Source organism: Gekko japonicus, unplaced genomic scaffold, assembly GCF_001447785.1.
Source record: "Gekko japonicus isolate JY-2015 unplaced genomic scaffold, Gekko_japonicus_V1.1 scaffold681, whole genome shotgun sequence".
In the NCBI taxonomy this organism is placed as follows: Eukaryota; Metazoa; Chordata; class Lepidosauria; order Squamata; family Gekkonidae; genus Gekko; species Gekko japonicus.
Genome location: NW_015165254.1, coordinates 370,912 through 391,969, shown reverse-complemented (window position 1 = coordinate 391,969; position 21,058 = coordinate 370,912). Strand labels below are relative to the sequence as shown.

At 42.1% G+C, this 21,058-nt stretch overlaps 1 protein-coding gene across 1 annotated transcript in view; it reads left to right on the top strand.

Annotated features, from left to right (window-relative positions):
• PLEKHH2 (pleckstrin homology, MyTH4 and FERM domain containing H2) overlaps positions 1 to 21,058 on the top strand; it is an 89,459-nt gene extending 68,401 nt beyond the window's left edge. The window contains exons 22-30 of the mRNA XM_015410160.1: positions 350 to 527; positions 2,454 to 2,609; positions 3,245 to 3,342; positions 6,077 to 6,218; positions 8,631 to 8,776; positions 9,907 to 10,036; positions 10,717 to 10,803; positions 12,611 to 12,748; positions 20,720 to 21,058. Coding sequence (XP_015265646.1) covers positions 350 to 527; positions 2,454 to 2,609; positions 3,245 to 3,342; positions 6,077 to 6,218; positions 8,631 to 8,776; positions 9,907 to 10,036; positions 10,717 to 10,803; positions 12,611 to 12,748; positions 20,720 to 20,905 — 1,261 coding nt within the window. The 3' untranslated portion in view covers positions 20,906 to 21,058. The remainder of the gene's footprint in view (positions 1 to 349; positions 528 to 2,453; positions 2,610 to 3,244; positions 3,343 to 6,076; positions 6,219 to 8,630; positions 8,777 to 9,906; positions 10,037 to 10,716; positions 10,804 to 12,610; positions 12,749 to 20,719) is intronic.

Sequence of the window (21,058 nt, the reverse complement as noted above, 5' to 3'; positions counted from 1 at the left end):
CACACCAATCCAAGCATCATCCGACTTTTCATGTTTGAGCCCTGATGTGATTTCTACACCTGTTGGAGGCCAAAATACTAAACACACCACAATACATTATCTCCCTTGAAGAAAGAGGAAGGGAATGTTGGCATGTATATAACACAATTCTGTATTTCACATTTGAAACCAAGCATAACCCTGAACCAGTGTTTGGGGTGGGAGGTGGGATGAGAGAAGGAAAAGAAAGATATGCAAAGTGAATATTGTGCCTATGTTTGTGTTGAACTAACCTGTTGACAATTGTACTGTTCTTCATGCCGTACTGTTCCCAGCGTTCATGCCATGAGGTCTTGTTTTGTTCTTGCAGGACAGAATTTGGAAAGTATGCAATTTACTGTCAGCGCTGTGTAGAAAGAACACAACAGAATGGTGACAGAGAAGCCAGGCCATCAAGAATGGAAATTCTTTCAACACTTCTACGAAATCCCTACCATCATTCCTTACCTTTTAGTATCCCAGTACATTTCATGAATGGCATATACCAGGTATACCTTAAGCTTGAAATGGTGTACAGTAAGCTAGTAATCGAAGTGGGTAGTAGATAAGAGTGCAATCTTGAGCAGAGTCATACCTTGCTAAATCTATTAAAGTTAGTGTTCTTGGAAGGTATACCATATTTACTTGAAAGGGGGATGAAAAAGAAGAAGAGATTGGATTTATACCCGCCCTTCACTACCTTAAGGAGTCTTAAAGAAGCTTACAATTTCCTTTCCCATCCCCTCTCCACAACAGACAGCCTGTGAGGTAGGTAGGGCTAAGAGAGCTCTTTCAAGAACTGCTCCTAAGAGAACAGTTCTGAAATAACTCGTAACTGACCCAAGGTCACAAGAATGGGGAATCAAACCTGGTTCTCCCAGATTAGAGTCCACATTCCTAACCACTGCACCAAACTGGATATAAGACAACCCTCCCAAAGATGAAGGGAAAAAAGAATAACCCTGATTTTAAGATACTCCAGTCTCCTCCCCTACACCTTTTGGCATGAACCAGAAGGTACAAGAACACAGAGAGGAGCTTGCCCTCCCCCAGCTGGCTCCCCGGACTGCGAGCAGCCCAGCAAGCCAGCCAAGGGAGTGGGGGTGGCAAGCTTTTCTCACTGTGGCTACTGCAGAGGTAGAAGGAGGCACCCACCACCTGGGTGAGTCCCTAGATTGCAAGCAGCCCAGAGAACCAGCTGGTGTGTGTGGGTACAGTCCTCTCTTTGCCTCTATGGCTACTGCAGACATAGAGGGAGGCATCCAGCTAGACATAAGTGTCACATGCTTCTCTTTCTGCCTCAGTGGCTACCACAGAGTGAATGAGGCATCCACTAGCTGCCTCTGCTCCTGTGCTACTGTGGAGATAGGAGGTATCCAGCAACTGGCTTGCTATACTTCAAGCAACCCAGGTGGTGGTGATGTTCCCCTCTATGGCTTCTGGAGCAGGCTCTGAGGTTAAGAGAGAAGAATCCCTTCCCTCCAAGAATATACCCAAATGGAAGATGATCCCCCCCTTTTTTTGCAAAGCCCTAAAAGGAAAAATGTTTGTCTTCTTTTGGTTAACTTCACTTAACATTTCACTGAAAAGCACTGTGCAGGTGTAGAAGTCCCAAAAATTTGGAAGTATGTGGTCCCAATTGCCTCCTTCAGTAAACACTGTCAGATTCAATCAGCTTTTCAGAACAAGTAGATTTTGATTGAAACTACTTACAAATGGGGAAACATTTCATTTTTTCTTTGTTACTATATTATCATTTGAATAGACTAGTTGAAAGGGGAATAATTGTTCACCTTTATAATTGACTTATTAAATGCACATATCAGTCTGCAGTAAATAGAACATGTGCAAAACTATATAATGAATTTCAGTAGGTTAGTGGAGATCTTCATGCAGATTCATAAGCTATTTATTTCTGATGACAAAACAGTTTCAACTCATTAATCATGGATAGTATCTCAGAAGTACCAACTGAGTGGGTTCAAACATACTTAGAAACAACAGCTGTATGTTTTTCCTTTAAATAGGGCAAGTTTGGCTTACTTCCACCTTCATTTGTAAGGGCATATAGCGACTCTGGTGCTAGTTCCTCCCTATGTCAGCTTTAGAAGGGCTGTTAATGTTCATTTGGTACCAGTTTTTTAAAAATTGTAATACTGCTGAGCATGTGTGAAAAATGATGATGTCACAGCTCCCAGCCAGCTGGGTCTGTGCACAGGCAAGCTGGTTCCTAGAGAGAACTGGTTCCTAGAGGGAGATGAGTGTATCTGTTGTTAACATGATGAACATGCTTAGACAGCATAGTGACTGCTACTTTTTAAGTACATCTGTGTGCCCCTTATTTTCAAAGTGGATATTTTTAAAATTTATCGCTCAAGCCTTTGAGAGAGCTTCCTCCCACCCTCCCATTTCATGTTGCATTTGCTTCTCTCTAGGTTGTTGGATTTGATGCTTCCACCACAGTAGAAGAATTTCTGAATACACTCAATCAAGACACAGGAATGAGGAAACCAGCCCAGTCAGGTTTTGCTTTGTTTACTGATGATCCTTCTGGCAAGGATATAGAACATTGTCTTAAAGGAAACATCAAGGTAAAAAGCCCTCTTTAATGGGTTCCTTATTTTTTTTAAAAATCTCAATTTTACACAGGGTTTAATGCTAAAAAATACCATTTTCCTTATTTAAATGTTTTGATTATTAACTTGTTCCTTATTGAAGGAAAAAGAGGAAAATAAACACAGTTGTTGTTTGGGAATGTAAGGTTGTTTAATAAAGTTAATTAAAGGTAGTCAGGAAATTTAGAAAAATATTTACTTGAAGATTATTTTTCTAGTGACCACAGTTTATTATTTTTGATGATTGGGGTTTGTACATAAGGTAGCTCCTTCTGTCATTTTGCACTGTATTGCTACACTTAGAATGGGGAAGGTCTTACCACTAGTGCCCTTGTGGGAGGATGTAATACTTTGTGGAGACTCTCCATAAGATAGTGCCAATCCATGTTGTAAGTTCCTTGCCTTCATAAGGTATAGCAGCTGTGGTACATTCGTCATGCAGAAGGATTTCCCAGGGAAGCTCTGTGGTCTTGTTTGTCTTGGATCTTGCTGGTGCTTCTTGTCAGGTATCCTAAGACTGCAGGGTTAAGACTTTGTTGCTTATTGAAAAAAAGGAGTCCTAATAAAGATGTACAAATTCTCTTTTGGCATGTTTGTTATTTTCCTTGTAGATCTGTGACATTATTTCCAGATGGGAACAGGCCTCCAAAGAGCAGCATCCTGGGAAATGTGAAGGCACAAGAACAGTACGACTTACTTACAAAAACAGGTAAAAGAGAAAATAAGAAGATAAATAAGGTAGTTCATCTAGTCAAGCATCCTTTTTCATGTAGTGGCAAACCAGCTGCCCTGGAAGGCCAACAAGTAGGGCATAAGAGGCCAAGGCCTCCTAGCACTGAAATTCAGAAGGTTACTGCCTCTGGGTGTGAAGGTTTCCTTTAATTATCATGGCTAGTAGCTTTTGATGGACCTGTCCTCCAAGAATCTGTCTAATCCCCTTTTAAAGCCATCTAAACTAGGCTGTGAATAGATGCTGGAAATTAATTCCATAGTAATTTAATAAAGAACTTAGGGTTGCCAAGTGTATCTTCGCTGGGAGTGGGGAGGCTCCCGGCCGGTGTCTTGTGCATGTGCGCAAAGCGTGCGCGCGCCACACGCATGTCACCCGGAAGTGACGGGAGGAAGCCAGGCACGCTGGGGGCGGGGCAACGGCCATACAAGGTGGCGGATCGAAACGGTGTATAGATCCGATGAATCCAGCTGCGCCGTTGTCTTCTGCCATTGTCCCTTGGAGTGACAAACTCTCGCCAGGTGGCCAGCCTTGTTGCAGGTCCTGCAGATGGCGTCATGAAATTGGCAAGTCCGGCGCTCGTGAGCGTCGCCACAGCTGGCGCAGGCCGAAGAGTGGTGCAGTGCCTTGGCCGAGGATGACCCTTTGCTGTGTTGAGAGTGCTGGGACGGCCATCGGGTGACCTGGAGGACCTCCTCGTCACTGGAGACGTCGGAACCCATTGTAGGTTGGACGAGGTGGACCGCCTTTGTGTGGCAGTTGGAGTGCGACTTCTCGTAGGCCGCTGCTTCCCTTATCGCCTTCTCCAGGTCGAGGTCGTCCCGACCAACGAGTTTCCACTGCAACTTGGGCTCCCTGAGACCTACCAAGAATTGGTTTAAGAGTGCCTCCGCTAGGTCCGAAAAGGCACATCTTGTGGTGGCCCAAGTGGCCCGTGAGCGCCTTTACCAGAACTTCGTAGGTCGCAGCCGCGTCTTTAGTCTGTTGAGGCGCCATCAGGTCCTTCAGCAAGAGATGTGCCTCGATCCCACAGTACCATAGAAGATGGGCCTTCTTCTTTCCAGGGTCCGTGATGTCGTTGATCTCGAAGTGGTTTTCAAGCGTTTTCGTCACAGTCTCCCATTGAGCAGGGTGGGAGATGTTGAACTCGGGGCAACTCTCGTTACCAGCGGCCATCTTCGCAACATGTGGAGGAGGCGGCAGTTGTTCAGGTGCGATGGCGGTGGCGGCGGCCGATGAAGAAGTGGAAGTAGAGACGGTGCTGCGCTCGGAGTCAGCGATGCCTGGAGCGGTGCAGTGCGCGGTGACCGAAGAGGCTGGACACGAGGCGCAGCGGCAGCATGCAGTGCTCTCGGTGCTGAAGCGTGCTCATCTCGTGGTCGTTGTTCATAGGAAGGGGATTAGAATCCCATCCTCGTCGCCAGTGAAAAGTCCTTATTAAACATACTTCGTGATTTCAGCTCTAAGACTTTTATTCAGTAAGAACAAGACAACTTTACCCGGTTTGCAGGCTGGTTTATATCCCCTGAAAAACCCACACCCAAAACACACCCCACTCGCGTCATTGGCTATGTACAGTGGCCAAGAGTTCCACAGGCTCTTGGTCAGGAGCCTAGCCCTCCGATTGGAGCGGGCTAGGATCCTCTAGTCCGTTGTTCCTAGGAGCGAAGCTAGGAGGTTTAGCTAGACCACATGGAGCCTTTGTGTCACACGCGGTCTGAGGTCAGTACATTACAGCTTTTGCAAGTGTCGCCACACACGAGTGAAGTCCAAGTGGCAAATTCACCACATCTGGGTGAACTTGCCACCTGGACTTCACTCTCACACAGTGCCCGCTTGCAAAAGCCATTTAAAGGGACTATTTAAATAGCTTTTACAAGCAATGCCACGTGTGAGTGAAGTCCAAGCGGCAAGTTCACCACTTCCAGGTGAACTCGTCACTTGGACTTCACTCGTGCATGGTGCCCACTTGCAAAAGCCATTTAAAGAGAATGCTTGGAGGCTAGGGGGAGCAAAAGGAATTGCTGAAATGGCTTGCATCACGCTCCCTCTCGAACCCTCCCCCACTTCCCACCACAGACCTCCAAAAACTATGTGAAGGATCATGGATAGGGATGGGCACGAACCTCAGTTCACAAACTGACTATGTTGGTCACAAAATTAGGTTTGTGACAAGGCTCGTGGCCATCTCTATTAGAGGGCTCAGTAAACTTGATCCTCGGCTCTTCTCTTTTGAAAAGCTGATTGACATAATGAAGCTGATTGTTCAAGCACATTGCAATTTTTGTTAACCACTAGAATAGAAAGTACTGTCAGATATCTAGAAAACTAGTGTGTCTGGTTTATATTCCATTTGTAAGCTGTTTAGGTAAACATTTTTGAGACCCATTGACTTTGATTTGATTCCCTGTTTTTCTTGCAGACTACCCATTCTTTGCTAGATGGTAGTTTTGGAAGATCCCACCCACTGAGGTTTGGATAGCCGTGCTTGCCTTTGATGTATATTCTGCCATTTAGTATAAAAAACTGTGCCAAGGGCATGTGCATCCAAAATACATGAAACTTTAAATCTCTAGTAAAATTTGAATCATAACCTCTTGCTCTTCTGACAGCTACAGGTTCAGGTTGTATAACAGGTAAAAACCCACAGCTGCAGCATATAAAATTGATTAACCTACCCTAGCCTAATACATCTCTTTGTTTCCATTTGCAGGCTCTATTTTTCAGTTCAAGTCCGTGGAGAGACAGAACGGGAAAAACTGCTAATGATGTACCAGATAAATGATCAGATTCTAAATGGCCTTTTCCCTGTAAACAAAGAACTGGCACTAGAACTGGCAGCACTTCTCGCTCAGGTAACTTGTGTTTATCAGTTGTCTATTTGGGAATACCTACACTTAGTATCTTTATGACACAAAATGCTAAGTAAATTATCTATTACAGTCTATACTCGTCCTCTAGGGACCTCAGGGCACAAATAGGTTGGGTCAAGAGTGAGTGGGCACCAGTGCCCTTCATGCCTGAGTTATCTTTACCTCCGGAGCTCATTGGTCAAAATCCAGTGTTGTGTTTGTTGATCTCACCTGAGTACTTTTAATTAGATTTGAACTTTTCCTTTCTTCATTTATTTATTTGACAGTGTCCAAGTGTTTATATATTCAGGTAGGTAGCCCTGTGGGTCTGAAGCAGCAGAGCAAACGGTGAGTCCAGTGGCACCTTTAAGACCAACAAAGTTTTATTCTGGGTATAAGTGTGCACATGAAAGCTTATACGCAGAATAAAACTTTGTTGTTCTCAAAGGTGTTACTTTGTTCAAGTGTTTATAGGTTAGTGTCTGCCAAAGCTCATAGATTTTTGGATTTTGACTCTTTATAGATTTCCAGATAATTGTGGGGACATTTTTATTTTCATTGTTAAAGATTTATTAATCTGGCTCCATTGTAAATAGCGTGATATACCATACCCCCTCATGTAGGGGATGTGCAGGAAGTAGCTTTGCGCTGTAGAATGACTGTAGCTATACAGTAGGAAAGAGGTTCATTGCTGCAGAACGACAACCTAGGGAGCAGATCTTCCAATTGGGGGGAGGGTGGACAGATGAACAAAAAAACCCAGAAAGATTCATAAAATGATTGTAAGGCTTACATGGGAATGACTAGCATTCTGTTTGTTTATTTACTTTCAAAAGACTACTTTCAGTTGTCTATGCTTGAGTACACAATAGAGTGTTCAGGACTCTCAAACAAGGGTCCCTAACCTTTTTGATTCTGTGGGCACCCTTGGACTGTGACACAGTGTGGTGGGAGCAAACAAAAACTGGCTGACACAAGAGATGGAGCCAACTACAAAATGTCACGGAGTGAGGTCAAGCATAACTCCAATAGTAACTCTTTAACATTTCAGGCAGAAGCTCTCTTTAACAGGATGCCTTTTAAAATGAATATATTGTTTAAAAATTTTATTACATACACACAGCTTACCTTCAGTCATGCAGTGACGATCCTTGTGCTGTGGTGGCAGCTGCTGCTGAAGCAAGTTTTTAAAAATTTGCAGAGCCAATCAGATCTCCAACAGCCAACCAGAAGCCCTGCTGGGCAAAAGGTCCACCTGGCTCCACCCACGGTCTGGATGGGCACCATCGCACCCACGGGCACCATGTTGGGCACCCCCACTGTACATTATGAAAAGAGAACTTTTAATTAAATGTCCATTAAAATGGACATGGGGTTATATCAAAGTGATGTAACAAATACTTACCCATTGGTGGCTATAATGCTTATACAAATACTGTTAATGCAACATTTGAAATAGCATTGGGCATAAGAGCTAAGGGAAGAATCCAATTTTCCCATGGGTAAAGTACTGTGGTTAGAGTGCTAGCCAAAAAAAAAAAAAGCAGTTTCCCTGTAATTGAAGTTCTATATGAGACAATGAAAGAGGGAGATGTCAGTGTAAAATTAAATCAACCCAATTCAGTCAGATCCTAGTACTATTTCCTAACAATCCTTCCCTCCTCCACTAGCCTAGTCCATGTTAATCTCTCCAGTATCCAACTAATGAATAATTATTTCTCCTTTTCCCCTTTCATCTGCCTACCTGACTAGCATTTTAGATTTTTTACCATCTTCTAACTCCCACACACATGAATGGAAACTTCCATTAGTTCAACAGAATATGAAAAAGTGTTTAAAAAGAATACCTAAAACAGACTGATTGGGTCCTTTAGGCTTTGCAGGGCAGTAATTGCTCTTGAATCCTTGCAGGCAGTTGGCAGTCTCTAGCAGCAGCTAGTTTTGGAGCTTTAGGGACAATATGTCACAAGTGGTCAAAAAGCAGCATTAATATGTTGTTCTTCCGGTTTCCCCCTCTCCTTTATGGCCTCTACTGGGAGAAGAGCACCAGCTGTGAAACTTAAGTTAGGCTGGGTCTCAGTCTCTATCCTACTAATGCCCACTTTAAACCTGTATTAGAAGCACACATGAAATACTTTTTACATGTGCATAATTAATCCTAGTCTTTTTTATGCCTCAAATATTTCAGTGGCTAAGAATGGAATGATTCACATGTATTTGACTTAACATAATCAGACTTATTGAGTAAATGGTTTAATTTATTTATATTTATGTCATCTCATAAGCTTCTTGATGTAATGTACTTGAGAGATTCTTGAGAATTATTGCATTATACTATAGGTTCTGAAATATATTGCATTGCTAAAATGTTTCTGTTGTAGTAATAATCTTTATTTTTCCTCACCTGTCCACTAGGTAGAGATTGGGGACTTTGAAAGGCCTTTCTCAACTCCAGCAGGACAAAGCACTTCCCAGTCCAAATCTAATCAAACATTAAAACAGGTTGTGGAGAAGTTTTATCCAAAAAGATACAGGGATGGCTGCTCAGAGGAACAGTTAAGGTACACTGCTTTTCTTTAACAAAGCACAAAACTGTGTTGCATAATTATTTCATTAAGCAATGATGGTAAGAATTAGATTCTATATACACTAAACAAGTTAGATGTATCATTATTAAAATCTGATGTCTGTCACTTAATGGGGTTAAATACATTTTATTTATTAACATGTTTTCCACTTGTATATATACAACAGCATACCGAATGGGTTTCAGCAGTGATATTTCTGCCAGACATATATATATTTGTGTCAAAACATGACAGCTTAGCTTGTAAAATGGAGGACTGCACTTTTAAATTTAACAGAGCCACTTTGTCATGCTAGAGGATGCTCCGCTTAAGTCATTTGCTGTTCTGAAGTACACTGCCTACATACATAATGGGTGTTGCACATTATGTGTTTGCATGTTATATGTGCAACAATTTTTCAAAGCTGGGCAATCTTTTTAATTGTTTTGTAACTAGCCAGAGGATTATGGATGTCAAAATGAAAAGTATTTGTGTTAAATAAACAATAAATATGCATTAACTTTTTTGTTTTCAAATACTCACGATTCTTTTGTTTCTTAAATTGACTAGCAGTGTTTTATTCTTCAATGCACATGAAATTTGGCACCTACTACATGATCTGGCCACTGAAATATTGAGAAGTCCAATATTCATGTTTTGGTGGTGATTTTTTAAAAGCAACTTTGAAATCTTCTGGCTACCAAGTCTGAAAATACACCGTTTGTATCTGCAAAGATTTTAGTGTTTAAGGAAGTCTGCGTGGCCCACTTCTAGTCATGTTCTCCAACTATATATCTTTTTATACATAAATATAAATAAATTATATCACAGGGACAATATGTTATGTGTGGAGCTTTGACAAGCGAAGGTGGGTGTGGAACCCTTAATATCGCTTATTTTTTAATTGCATATCATGGGAGGCAAATTGTAGTTTCTAGAGTGGACTACATACATAACCTTTTTATCAAAGAGGTCCCAAATACTTTTTGAGCAACTTTTCTGGAGAGGCATCATAGAATTTTTCTAAACGAATTTTTAAAACTCATTTTTTATTTAGTTATTTGACATATTTCCCCCCTTCATTCAAAATTCACCAACCACATCTTTATGCTTAATGTCAATAGACAGCTTTGCCAGCGACTATCAACAAAGTGGATGGCTCTCCGTGGTCATTGTGCTGCTGACTGTGTGCGTATTTACCTTGCTGTTGTTCGAAAGTGGCCTTTCTTTGGTGCAAAGCTATTTGCGGCAAAAGTAAGAGTTTTCAATAAATTTGGGTTTTTATTTTAACATTAATGCAAAAAGTATGGTGAATGAACACTGTGTCTTACACTCCACTTTGGTTTATTGTAAACTGATATCTCTAGACTGGAAAAGTCAAACCATATCACTTTCTCAGAAAAATAAAACTGGTATACCTTCCCATAACTTGGAAAGCACTATGGAAACACTGTGGGCTGGATCCCATGCATTAACTAAGCTGGAAATCAAATAATAATGACTCTGTAAACTAAGCTGGAAATCAAATAATAATGACTTAATTCATTTTTTCACATGCAAATAAAACTGTAGACTGACTAGGGTTCCCTGTTGATTTGGGGGTAAAATCTGGGGATAGCAAGGTTTAGGGAAAGGGGGGAGACTTTGGCAGGGTATAATGCCATATAATCTACTCCCCAGGGCAGCCATTTGCTCCAGGAGTACTGATCCTTGTCTGAAGATCAGGTGTAATTTCAGAAGATCTCCAGGCCACACCTGGATGTTGGCAACCTAAGACTGACTTTTCTGCTGTGGCTTGGAAAATTGCCAAAATACTTATTTTTAACTACTTCAGATTTTTTGATATTCTGCTATCTGGAAAACAAAGGTTTGAATACTTTGATATTTTATTCATTTTAATAATTGCAAATAATGTCAATATATTTTCTTTCCAGTCTCTGTCAATATCTTCACTACAGAATACTTTTGTATGGCTTGCAATTTATGAAGATGGCATAAATGTTCTTGAATACAGCTGTATGGTAAGGAAAAATACTCTGAGTGTTGTGCAAAGACTAATGTAGTATGAAATTCATGAGCCATGTTAATCGACATGATCTCTCCATTCATTTTAGCATGTTTCACCTAGGTATTTAATGTGTCCTGTATACTTAGCTGCTTGTCTGAGATTTTAGCTTAAAAGAAAATGCTTGAGAAATTCTATATAGACTGATCACTGATGTAGAATATTCTAATTACTTTGCACAAGGAATACTGGCCAAAATCCAAAGCACCATATCTGAAAGGGAGGGGAACCATGGAGACTATTTAGCTGCTCCCTTGCAGGGTTCAAGGAGGGGTAGAAGGGGAGGTGCCAGATGGAATTAGACACACACACAATCTGTTTTTTTTAATGTGGCCACAGTTTATTTATTAACACAAACCCAAAGAAGCAATAGCGCAGCATGGGGACGGATCCAAGCTTGGATGACCCACCTGCCACCCGATGGACCCCTTCCCCCTGCCCTGCCCACCTGTGGAGTGACAGGATACCGAGACACATGTGGGCGCCAGCCTCTACCTGGTCCCCTTGCCACCTGAAGGTGAAAGCCAGCCAGCGGCCTCCACCAGGGCATGTGGCTGAGTGGCTCCACACTCCAAGGCCCCTGAGAGTCCCCAGATTGGGGAGGTGTGCACACAAGCCCGGTCTCCCCCCAAAGGATCCATCCCAATGCCCAAACCACCAAAGAATGGAGGAAACCATGCCCCATTCCAACCATAGCTCCTAAGCCTGTAGTCAACCCAGCAAGACATCCCAGACTCCATGATGTTCATGCTCCGGTCAGAGAGGTGCATACCATCACCTCGAAATAGAGCAGGCTGCCTGAAGGAAATATCAGGGTGTGTAATAACATCCCTGCCCAGAGTCCTAATAAACTGTGACACCACCTTGCAGGTCTTTCTCCTGGCTAAGTCCATCTTTTCCTGCACCAGCACCCCCCTCCATTCACGGCACTCCAGCAAACTAGATCATATCAAATAAGAGGCTGGGCTCCAGTGCAGGCTTTCCCATATAGCCCCTGCAGGCCCACCCCCTGCCCTCACGCCATGAATCCCCACCTGACAAAGTGGGACATGCGAACCACCCTGCCCCTTGCCCCACCTTGCTGGGAGGTGCAATGTGGCCAGCCCTGCCTCTTGCACCGCAATGCTGGTGGAGGTAAGTCTCAGCCATGCTTCCAGTGGTAGCCCTCTGCCCCCAAATCACTCACTGCCCAAGAATAGTGAACCCTCCAGAGTAGCACCTGATAAGATGTGCTGAATGATTCTTTGTGAACATGCAGAAAGGCTTAGGTTGCATGGGACAGTGATGAGTGGATATATTTTACAGCAATGTGCCTTAATAGACTATTTTGTATCTTATTAAAACCTTGGTATACAGTGTTAAAGATTCAAGTTTCAATTAAATAAGGAAACTATGTAAGTGTTGTTCCTCTGAGGTAATAGTTTTTATAAGTAGTTTATTATTATTTTTCATCCTAACTTGCCACAGCCAGTGTTGGAACTGCCTGTTTCACTTACAGGCCAACCTTATGCATGCATACTTATTCAGTAATCCTTACAGCAATCCTTATACATAAGAATGTCCCATAGTTTTCATTGCCCAAGTAGGCAGTGTGTGCTTAAATTATATATGTTAGCAATTTAATAAAAGTTCTAATTTTACATAGTCCATTCATATTTCCCTCAAAAGAGTACAAAATCTTACAAAATGTGCTGGTGAACATAGACAAACTGATGAGCAATTTTTCCCTGTTTGAAGTGAACTTTTTTCTTTTGTCTTTCAAGAAATTAATAGTGACATATTTATACAAGAACCTGATGACCTTTGGAGGTTATCAAGATGATTTTATGCTGGTGGTTAATAACATGCACACACATGAAAAACCAACTGAGAAACTGCTGTTTGCGATGACCAAACCAAAGGTGAGTATGTTTGCAGTGATATTAGTATGTTATAGGTAGCCATATACAAGAATAAAAAGTTATAACAACTTTGACTTTTTCTAATAGTTGTAACAAGTCATATTGACTATAACCAGCTTTTCAGACTTCAGTGATTTGCATGTATGACTACTAACTCGGTAGCAGAACCCAGCATGGGCACATGTAATGACTTCACTTGCTGGCACTGGGTTCTGCTAGCCATTCAGTAGCTGTGTGTCTGCATGGTGCTACAGCCAATGCTGTCCAGTAAGGATATAGCAACATCTTTCCTTAGTGGCTGTTGTTTCAGGCATCCTCTACCTACTGGCTTTCACAAGCTGCAGAAAAGCAAAATATGTTACTATTTCTCCCTTCAGAGAAAAGGGCAAGTAGACACTAGTGCAGCATTCTCTGTGGCAGTACTGCATGTCAGAATTCCCTTCCTATGAAAACTAACTGCTACTTAGTCCTTTATAAAATAGTAGAAAGAAAAAACCCCAACCCAATGTGGTATGGTGGTTTAGGTGCCAGGCCTAAAGGAGAGCCAGGTAAAGCTGACTAGGTAACCTTGGGCTAGTCGCTCTGGCAGCCTAATCTACCTCACCGGATTGTCATTACGAGAGAAAGAAGACAACATTTATTTAAGGACTAGCGTGTTGTCTCACTTCCTGGGAAATAGCCGAGCGTCTCATTCGCCATCCGACCTCTGTATAGACTGGTATAGAACTTACGCACAGCCACAAACACCCAATTTTCCTTGGTAGATAACTTGGATTGGGTCTCCAGGAATTTCCTGGAGAAGTTGGCATAACAGAAGAGACTGAGCTTCGCTCCCAGGAACAATGGGCCAAGCAGATTCTAGTCCACACCAATCAGTGGGCTAGGCTCCTGGCCGAGAGCCTATGGAACTCTCGGCCACTGTAAATAACCTATCACTGGTATAGGGGTGTGTTGGGGTGTGGGTTGTGTGCCTTTATAAACCCGCCTGCAAACTGGTAACTTTGTCTTGTTCTACACTGGAAATAAAGTATGAGAGCTGAAATCACTAGTAAGTCTCAGTACTTTTCACATTATAACAGAACATTTGTATCCTGAAGTTATAGATTGTGTCTGTAAGAGACAACTCTTTAATTATTCTAGCCCACCTCCAACTTGAAGCTACCATTTCATTAGGAATATATCATTTGCTCCAACCAGTCAGGCTAAAGGATCTACTTTAGATTTTTGTATCCAAAAGTAGCCAGCTAAATGCCTGTGGGAAGTCCACAAGCAAAGAATGGAAGTGTTATGTCTTCTTTTTGGCCCTAGCATCAAGTAAACTGAAGTTTGCAGAAAGCAGGTTGGTGGCATTTACACTCTGGAACTGATGTGAAGATTCTTTGCCATTTACTGTACATCATTTCATCATCACAGTGTTAAATGCTAAGGAAAAGGTTGATTTCCACCAAAATCTCCAACTGTCATTTAGATAAATACTAACTAAAATGCATTAGAATTTGTTGCTATAAGAATAAAATCATATTAATTTATAACTGAATAAAGCCCTTATTGAACCTCAGGTGGTATACTGTAAGCTTCTTGAATATTTGACAAAACAGCAATTCAGTGAATTATTTTAAATAATAATGCTTATGATCGGGGAATGCTGGAGACATAGTTTATCTTGATTTCAGTAAGGCTTTTGATAAGGATCCACATAATATACTTCTTGACAAATTGGAAAAACGTGGTTTGAATCCTGTGACTGTTAGGTGGATCTTTAACTGGTGGACAGATCGCACCCAAAGAGTGCTTGTGAGTGGTTCCTCATCTTCTTGGAGAGGAGTGTCAAGTGGAGTGCCTCAAGGATCTGTCCTGGGACCTGTTTTGTTCAACATCTTTATCAATGATTTGGATGTAGGGATAGAGGGAATACTCATTAAATTTGCAGATGATACTAATTTGGGAGGGATAGAAAATACAGTAGAAGGCTGGAAAACTGGGCTAAACAAATAAAATGAATTTCAATGGGGATAAATGTAAAGTTCTGCACTTAGGTAGGAAAAATTAAATGCATAATTATAGGTTGGGGGAGACTTGTCTTGGCAGTAGCATGTGTGAAAAGGATCTAAGGGTCTTAGTAGACCACACACTGAACATGAGTCAGCAGTGTGATGTGGTTGCTAAAAAGGCAAATGTGACTTTGGGCTGTATCAACAGAAATATAGTGACCAGATCATGCGAAGTGATGGTACCACTTTACTCTGCTCTGGTTAGACCTCACCTAGAGTATTGTGTTCAGTTTGGGGTACCACAATTTAAGAAGGATATAGACAAGCAGGAACATGTCCAGAGGAGAGCAATTAAGATGTCTTTGGAGGTTTTCAAACAGAGGCTAGATGGTCATCTGACAGCAATGCAGATTCTGTGAACAGGAAGGGTTGCCTCAGTGCTTGTGGTCCTTCCTTACATGCTCAGGGAAATGCTGATTGCCACTTTGGGGCCAGGAAGCAATTTTTCTCTAGGCTGGTTTGGCCAGGGATCCTGGAGGTTTTTGGTTGTCTTCTGGGTGTGGAATAGCGGCCACTGTGGCTGTGGAGAGGGAGGTTTTTGTGAATTTCCTACATTGTGCAGGGGGTTGGACTAGATGACCCTGGAGATCCCTTCCAAATCTATGATTCTATGACCCCATATAGGATCTCAGAATCCTGCAGTCAAGACAGGTTTTTCTAGCTAGAGAGTTGCTGTTTGAAATCCACACTAGAAGATCATTTTTATTTTCATCATTCCTTTGTACTTAGTCTGCCCTTTCCACTGCCCTTCCCACAAAAGTAAATAATCTCAGCCAGAAGCAAGAGCTGTAGTTACTAGGTAGGTCAGAAGTAAAATATCATGCAAATAAAAGACTGGTATCCAGCCATAATATGCAGGAGCACAGAAAGACATAAGCCTCTTGGGGTCCGAACTGGGGAGAATGGCTGGATATAAATGAAGTATATAAATGAATAGAAGTACATAAAAGAAAATTATAGCTGAAGCTTAAAAACTAAACATTTGATTTCAATTAAAATAAAATTAAATACCAATTTTTACCCTTCTGAAACTATGGTGAGAACGTGAGAACGTCACAGGCAACACAATCAAGCGGACTGGCTTTGTAGCTTCCACATGGGATTTTCCTGGAAGGAAAAAAAAAGTTTATTTTAGAAATCTTCTGGTACTTCTGCTTCAGCATCATAGTTAAGTCCACAAGCAAAGAATGGAAGTGTTACATCTTCTCTTTGGCCCTAGCATCAAGTAATCTGAAATTTGCAGAAAGCAGGTTGGTGGCATGTACACTCTTGAACTGATGTGAAGATTCTTTGCCATTTACTGTACATCATTTCATCATCACAGTGTTAAATGCTAAGGAAAAGGTTGATTTCCACCAAAATCTCCAACTGTCATTTAGATAAATACTAACTAAAATGCATTAGAATTTGTTGCTATAAGAATAAAATCATATTAATTTATAACTGAATAAAGCCCTTATTGAACCTCAGGTGGTATACTGTAAGCTTCTTGAATATTTGACAAAACAGCAATTCAGTGAATTATTTTAAATAATAATGCTTATGATCGGGGAATGCTGGAGACATAGTTTATCTTGATTTCAGTAAGGCTTTTGATAAGGATCCACATAATATACTTCTTGACAAATTGGAAAAACGTGGTTTGAATCCTGTGACTGTTAGGTGGATCTTTAACTGGTGGACAGATCGCACCCAAAGAGTGCTTGTGAGTGGTTCCTCATCTTCTTGGAGAGGAGTGTCAAGTGGAGTGCCTCAAGGATCTGTCCTGGGACCTGTTTTGTTCAACATCTTTATCAATGATTTGGATGTAGGGATAGAGGGAATACTCATTAAATTTGCAGATGATACTAATTTGGGAGGGATAGAAAATACAGTAGAAGGCTGGAAAACTGGGCTAAACAAATAAAATGAATTTCAATGGGGATAAATGTAAAGTTCTGCACTTAGGTAGGAAAAATTAAATGCATAATTATAGGTTGGGGGAGACTTGTCTTGGCAGTAGCATGTGTGAAAAGGATCTAAGGGTCTTAGTAGACCACACACTGAACATGAGTCAGCAGTGTGATGTGGTTGCTAAAAAGGCAAATGTGACTTTGGGCTGTATCAACAGAAATATAGTGACCAGATCATGCGAAGTGATGGTACCACTTTACTCTGCTCTGGTTAGACCTCACCTAGAGTATTGTGTTCAGTTTGGGGTACCACAATTTAAGAAGGATATAGACAAGCAGGAACATGTCCAGAGGAGAGCAATTAAGATGGTGAGGGACCAAGTCCTATGAGGAAAGGTTGAAGGAGCTGGGTATGTTTAGCCTGGAAAGGAGACAACTGAGAGGTGATATGATAACCATCTTCAAGTACTTGAAGGGCTGTAATATAGAGGATGGTACAGAGTTGTTTTCTGTTACCCCAGAAGGTCAGACCAGAAGTTTTCGGCTAAACATTAGGAAGAACTTCCTGACAGTTAGAGTGGTTCTTCAGTGGAAACTCGGGAGGTGGTGGGCTTTCCGTCTTTGGAGGTTTTCAAACAGAGGCTAGATGGTCATCTGACAGCAATGCAGATTCTGTGAACAGGAAGGGTTGCCTCAGTGCTTGTGGTCCTTCCTTACATGCTCAGGGAAATGCTGATTGCCACTTTGGGGCCAGGAAGCAATTTTTCTCTAGGCTGGTTTGGCCAGGGATCCTGGAGGTTTTTGGTTGTCTTCTGGGTGTGGAATAGCGGCCACTGTGGCTGTGGAGAGGGAGGTTTTTGTGAATTTCCTACATTGTGCAGGGGGTTGGACTAGATGACCCTGGAGATCCCTTCCAAATCTATGATTCTATGACCCCATATAGGATCTCAGAATCCTGCAGTCAAGACAGGTTTTTCTAGCTAGAGAGTTGCTGTTTGAAATCCACACTAGAAGATCATTTTTATTTTCATCATTCCTTTGTACTTAGTCTGCCCTTTCCACTGCCCTTCCCACAAAAGTAAATAATCTCAGCCAGAAGCAAGAGCTGTAGTTACTAAGTAGGTCAGAAGTAAAATATCATGCAAATAAAAGACTGGTATCCAGCCATAATATGCTGGAGCACAGAAAGACATAAGCCACTTGGGGTTTCAACTGTGGAGAATGGCTGGATATAAATGAAGTATATAAATGAATAGAAGTACATAAAAGAAAATTATAGCTGAAGCTTAAAAACTAAACATTTGATTTCAATAAAAATAAAATTAAATACCAATTTTTACCCTTCTGAAGCTATGTTGAGAACATGAGAACCTCATCGGCAACACAATCTAGCAGACTGGCTTTGTAGCTTCCACACGGGATTTTCCTGGAAGGGGAAAAAAAAGTTTCTTTTAGAAATATTCTGGTACTTCTGCTTCAGCATCATAGTGCTAAGAGCAGGGGTCATTTCATAGAAAAAGAGGGGCAGGAGCTCATTAGCATAACTCATTAGCATAACTTATTTGCATATGCCACACACCCTGACATCACTGGAAGTGTGTCAGAAGGCAACACCCACCGCTTAGGCTCCACTGGACTGTTTTGGATTGCTAGCTTTTGGGGGGGGGGACGTGCAGATCTGTCCTCGCAGAGGAGGGAGAGCTTGTACCTGAATAAAACTTGGTCTTAAAGGTGCCACTGGACTGTTTTGGGCTGGGGGGCTCTGCAACTTACCTGGCTGCTTCTTGCTCTGACTGGGGGCTGCTGGGAGCAGGGGGTGGGGCTTGTTGCATGTGCCCGCCCCCTGGGCTCTTTACTTCTGGAGCTCCGCTCCTGTGCGCTTCTGCAGGAAACGACCCCTGGCTAAGAGTACAGTGAGATGCAACATGGATGTATTTTAGGGCTTGTTGCATGTGCCCGCCCCCTGGGCTCTTTACTTCTGGAGCTCCGCTCCTGTGCGCTTCTGCAGGAAATGACCCCTGGCTAAGAGTACAGTGAGATGCGACGTGGATGTATTTTAGCTGTGGTTTTCTGACATTTCTACACATCATAAAATTACCATGTTTTAAAGGAGGAACCCATAGGCATAATGGCAGCAGCTAACACCTTTCCTGGTTCCTGTCAGATATTTTTAGAAAGCGGGTGGGGCCTGGTGGGGCTTCTGCCCAGCAAGGATTCTGATTGGCTGTTGGAGATCAGATTCACTGTGCAGATTTTTTAAAAATCGCATCAGCTGCTGCCACCGCAGCACAAGGATCTTGGTAAGCTGTAAGCAAGAAAATATTTTAAAAATATATGTTCATTTTAAAAGGCATCCTGTTAAGCAGAGCTTCTGTCTGAAGTGTTCAAGAATTAATACTAGAATTTTGCATAACATCATTCCCTGACACTTTTTGGTTGGCTCTATCTTCTGCAGCAGCCATTGTGGGTGACTCCACCTCCTGTATCAGACGTTAAGTGGTTGTGTTCACCATTCTGCGTCATAATTCCAAAGGGGTGGCAGGCACAAAAAGGTTTGGGACCCTGAACTAATCATAGAATCATAGAATTGGAAGGGGCCATACAGACCATCTAGTCCAACCTCCTGCCCAGTGCAACCTAAAGCATCTCTGACAAATATTCATCCAGCCTCTTCTTGAAAGCTGTCAGTGAAGGGAAGCTTACCACTTCCCTAGGCAGCTGATTCAACCTTTGAATTTATTTTGTTTTATTAATTCAATTTATACCCCGCCCTTCCCGCGAACAGGCTCAGGGTGGCTCTGACTGTGAAGAAGTTTTTCCTAATATCCAGCCGATACCTTTCTGCATGTAATTTAAACCCATTGCTTTGGGTTCTATCCTCTGCTGCCAACTGGAATAGCTCCCTGCCCTCCTCCAAATGACATCCTTCCAAATATTTAAAGAGAGCAATCATCTCCCCCCTCAATCTCCTCTTCTCCAAACAAAACATTCCCAAGGCCCTTAGCCTTTCCTCGTAGGGCTCAGTCTCTAGACCCAATCATCCTCATCACTCTCTTCTGCACTCTCTCGATTTTGCCCACATCCTTTTTGAAGTGAATGTTTGTTAGAGCCCTTTGAGTCTTGTGGTGACATTAGACTGCATCTTAAGGAGACTAGTAGAAGAGTTAGCCTACAAAGTGAAGCTGGTTAAAGGAGCAAGCCTAAGTACTTCAGCTTGGAATTAAGCCCCATTTTATTAATTGGGGCTTACTTCCAGGAGGGTGGTGTTAGGTTTGCAGCCGAACTCATCTACTTTGGGACTTAGGTTGTAGGCCATCCATGGAAGTAGCAGATAATCCTGCAGAAAGCCAGGAAACTATTCATCAGTGGCATTTTTGTTAGGTAAATGCATCTAACTCTCATTCATTAGTTTAAAATGTTTGAAAATGTACCAGCATCACTAAAGAAGCTGTTAATTATTGGTTTGGGTCTTGGTGATTTCCAAAGAAACATGTGAATGTCAAACTGTCAGTAAGCAGCACAAACTTAAGGCCAGGGCTTTCTCAGTGGCGGCTCCTACCTAGTGGAACAAGCTCCCGGAGGAGATCAGGGCCCTGCAGGACCTTTCACAGTTCCGCAGGGCCTGTAAGACGGAGCTCTTCCACCAGGCTTTTAATTAGGAGCCGCCACCACCACCAACTACCTTATGGGAACATGGGTTATTGGGATCGCCCATTATAAGATCGAGCCTCAGTGCTCTGACTGACTGTCCCGCCGAATCGGGCTCGGAGTTTCATCTACAGGCTACCATCTTGCTCTGATTGAATGCTCAATAATACCGCTGAGCACTTTATTCTGATAATGGTTGTTTTATGTGTTTTACTGTTTTATATTGGCACATGGTGCCCTTTTTGTAAGCCGCCCTGAGCTCGTTCGTGGGGAGGGCGGGGTAGAAATGTGATAATAAATAAATAAAATTAGCTTGTTTGCTTAAAGTTAGTTCTCTTATACTTCAAAAATTTACCAATGACATTTTTTTTAAATTTCAGATTCTTGAGATTACTCTTCATATTGCCAGCTACATTAACAATTTGCATCAGCAAAAAGGATCTGCTCACCATTTCTCTGCTCCTGCAATATTATCTCTTCAGGCAGAAAGACAAAATTGCAAGGACATAGGTTGTCGCCCATTTTTGCTGAAGAACAGACCAACTAAAGGACCTACTTTGTTATGAAAAGGTCATACCTATGGAAATGAATAGTGGCTGCATGTTGGACAATTGCATTGCATTGTGCTAGAGGAACACAAATAAAATAGTGGATTTTGATTATTCATTAGTGGTACTACCCGTGAATCAGTTCTGGCCCAAGCTGAGAGTGTTGTAAAA